At 36.3% G+C, this 3,676-nt stretch overlaps 1 protein-coding gene across 1 annotated transcript; it reads left to right on the top strand.

Moving 5' to 3' along the window:
* Window positions 1-1,134: 1,134 nt before the first annotated feature.
* Window positions 1,135-3,150, top strand: LOC4328851 (glutelin type-B 5-like). The gene is made up of 4 exons (XM_015768183.3): window positions 1,135-1,521; window positions 1,658-1,926; window positions 2,043-2,510; window positions 2,607-3,150. Exons 1-4 carry the CDS (start codon window positions 1,194-1,196, stop codon window positions 3,039-3,041), a joined length of 1,500 nt encoding a protein of 499 aa, XP_015623669.1. The 5' UTR covers window positions 1,135-1,193; the 3' UTR covers window positions 3,042-3,150.
* Window positions 3,151-3,676: the final 526 nt, after the last annotated feature.

Raw genomic sequence — 3,676 nt, forward strand, 5'->3', positions numbered from 1 at the left:
GCACATGCGTATATACTCTAACCCATACGGTCCAATATATGCCTTATTACACATCACTCTCTAGTCTCTACTTGCATGGAAGCACGCTTTATCTACCAACCAGCTTGTTCAGTATGCCACCATATATAGATTATGGCACACATATCCTCCATAAATCATCATTTTAGTATATATTTGCTTTCTATTCTTGTATGTCATAATGTCATTCATCAAACTTGTAGCTTGACAATGTACGTATATATAGAGGGAGAGATATGAGATATGATGAATCGAATTTGAAGATGCTCGGCATACCCGGAGCATGTCTAGGCAAGCTGTTGTCCGGCCTGGACATTTCTATAATTACTAAAACTTGAAAAAAAAATCCAGGAAGATATTAGGCATTTGTCATTTTGCCCCCTATGTTCAATTTTTGTGGGTTGTTAGTTTATAAAAATATGCATAGTTTATCAAGATGGGACTGTAATCTCCAAGCTTGGGATGAGCAGCATATATATTGTGATGGTTGATAGCATATGGCTTATCTCATAATTCATGACATCACAAACTATTGGGTAAAGGCATTATAATAGGTTATAGCAACAAATATAAAATTATGCTTAGCTGTGCAAAATTATCTAATTGATGACTATTTCTAAATACACATCATGGGCAAAAAGGTGCGAAAAGTTAGTGGCAGAGTACATAAATTTGAAAAGAATTATAAGTAGTTCCGTACTCGACATATAACAAAACTAAAATATTCACACATTTCATCTCCGTTACTTTATGCGGTGTATAACATGAGTGTACAAGCTAGACAAAAATGACAACAAAAATACAACTTTTTTGTTGTAAAAGAAAAACAAACTTATCCCATGCAGAAACTTTATGACGCAGGCACAAATAAAGCCAAGAAGGAAAAACATCTAAAGTGTAGGGATAGAAAATTTCTGAACTAAAAGAATATGCATTTTTCTACAAAACACAATAAAAGCCTAGTATACATATAGATGTCTTGTTAACCGACTTTGTGTATATATACTTTTTTTTTTGCACAACTCAATACACTTTATAGGATGTCTATTGTTTATACTCCAAGTAACTTTGTAACTGCCTTACATTCCAAGCGGCTTTTTCTTGGCTATAAAAGGGACCTCATGTCTTGGGAAATCACATCAGTTGAGTTTCCATTATCCTTTCAATAAATAGCCATGGCAACTATTGCATTCTCTCGATTTTCTATATGCTTTTGTGTCCTTCTCCTTTGCCATGGTTCTATGGCTCAGATATTTAGTCTAGGCATAAATCCATGGCAAAATCCTCGACAAGGGGGTTCTAGGGAGTGTAGGTTTGATAGGCTCCAAGCGTTTGAGCCGCTTAGGAAAGTGAGGCATGAAGCTGGGGTTACAGAGTACTTTGATGAGAAGAATGAGCAGTTCCAGTGCACCGGTACATTAGTAATTCGTCGCATTATTGAGCCTCAGGGCCTTCTTTTACCTCGATACTCCAACACTCCTGGCCTAGTATATATCATCCAAGGTTCGTGTGACTTTCTTGTTAGTAAAAACTTTATTGATAGTGTATGTTTGGTAGCTGTATCTATAATCTATCTATTAAGACATAAACATATACATTTGGGGCTCAGTAAATTTGATGTGTGCATCCTCTTTTGCAGGGACTGGTGTACTGGGATTGACCTTTCCTGGTTGCCCAGCAACTTACCAAAAGCAATTTAGGCATTTTGGTCTTGAAGGAGGAAGCCAAAGGCAAGGAAAAAAATTAAGAGATGAAAACCAAAAGATCCACCAATTTAGGCAAGGAGATGTTGTTGCACTTCCTTCTGGTATACCACACTGGTTCTATAATGAGGGTGACACCCCTGTTGTTGCTTTGTTTGTTTTTGATGTAAACAACAATGCTAATCAACTCGAACCAAGACAAAAGGTACTATTATCTAAACTAATATATCCAATCTAGCTAGCAGATGTTACGTATTTTATCCCCTATTGGTTTGCATTAAATTCAATATGCTGAACAATTTATTTTGTGCAAAAATTTAGGAGTTCTTGTTAGCTGGTAACAATATAGAGCAACAAGTGTCCAACCCCTCAATCAACAAACATTCTGGGCAAAACATATTCAATGGATTCAACACTAAGCTATTAAGTGAGGCCTTAGGCGTTAACATAGAGGTGACCAGAAGGCTACAAAGTCAAAATGACCGAAGAGGAGATATCATTCGAGTAAAGAATGGCCTTCGATTGATAAAACCAACTATCACACAACAACAGGAACAAACACAAGATCAATACCAACAAATTCAATATCATAGAGAGCAACGATCAACAAGCAAATACAATGGCTTGGATGAGAACTTCTGTGCAATTAGGGCAAGGTTAAACATAGAAAACCCTAATCATGCTGATACTTACAACCCTCGTGCTGGAAGGATTACAAATCTCAATAGCCAGAAGTTCTCCATTCTTAACCTTGTCCAAATGAGTGCTACAAGAGTAAATCTATACCAGGTATATATTTACAATATTAGTATTCTTCTAACATTCATAATCCGATTAACATCATAATTAAATTTCATATAACCTTGTTCTTTACACTTGTTGCAGAATGCTATTCTCTCACCATTCTGGAATATTAATGCTCACAGTTTGGTGTATACAATTCAAGGGCGTGCTCGAGTTCAGGTTGTTAGCAACCATGGAAAGGCTGTATTTAATGGTGTTCTTCGTCCAGGGCAATTACTAATTATACCACAAAATTATGTGGTTATGAAGAAAGCAGAGCTTGAAGGATTTCAATTTATCGCGTTTAAGACAAACCCAAATGCCATGGTAAACCACATCGCGGGGAAGAACTCAGTTCTCCGTGCAATGCCTGTGGATGTGATAGCTAATGCATATCGCATCTCAAGGCAGGAAGCTCGTAGCTTGAAGAATAATAGGGGAGAAGAGATTGGTGCTTTCACTCCTAGATATCAACAACAAAAAATCCACCAAGAGTACTCAAATCCAAACGAAAGTGAGACTCAAGAGGTGATTTAAACCCAAGGCATTATATACTAAAAAATAAAGCCACATGCATAAAGCTTTGTGGAGTTTTGTATTTTGTCGTATGTGTAAGTTAAATAAAAAAAGAATTGCCTTCATTTAATCGATTTGTGCACTTACTCCCTTTATATCCCATCTTATTTTTTTCTTTAGTAAATTAAATTACTCTTGCCTCTCTAAGGCGCCTTTGTTTTTAGCAAAAATCAACATTTAAAAATTGACTACTAATTTAACTAAAATATATATGTGTTACGTGTTATATACTCTCATACATGTACCTTATATTCGTGTTTTAAAGTAATTTTATATGATACTAATTAAGTGGTTATTGACAACATATTAACAAAAGGTCAATGATAAAAAGATAGTGTCGGAGACTATGTCAAAAAGTTAAAATTGCCTTATATTGTATTTTAGAACGGAAAAGACGTAATTTGCATACTTGCGTTCCATCACTGCCTCACGGCAAACAGTGTCGTGGCACCAAGTTTCTCGTTGATCATCAGTAATTTACTGGGTCATATATTGATCAGACAAGACTACAAGTGCGCAAGAGCATACGAGGAAGGGAGAGGAGCGGATCATGTCATGTGCGATGCCAACAAACCCCGGCTAGTTCGATCTTTTCA

This window comes from Oryza sativa, chromosome 2, assembly GCF_034140825.1.
Source record: "Oryza sativa Japonica Group chromosome 2, ASM3414082v1".
NCBI lineage: Eukaryota > Viridiplantae > Streptophyta > Magnoliopsida > Poales > Poaceae > Oryza > Oryza sativa.

Coding starts and splice junctions, on each gene's coding strand:
- LOC4328851 (XM_015768183.3), top strand. CDS start 1,194: ATGGCAACTATTGCATTCTCTCGATTTTCTATATGCTTTTGTGTCCTT. Junction 1,522..1,657: donor CCTAGTATATATCATCCAAG/GTTCGTGTGACT, acceptor CCTCTTTTGCAG/GGACTGGTGTACTGGGATTG. Junction 1,927..2,042: donor AACTCGAACCAAGACAAAAG/GTACTATTATCT, acceptor GCAAAAATTTAG/GAGTTCTTGTTAGCTGGTAA.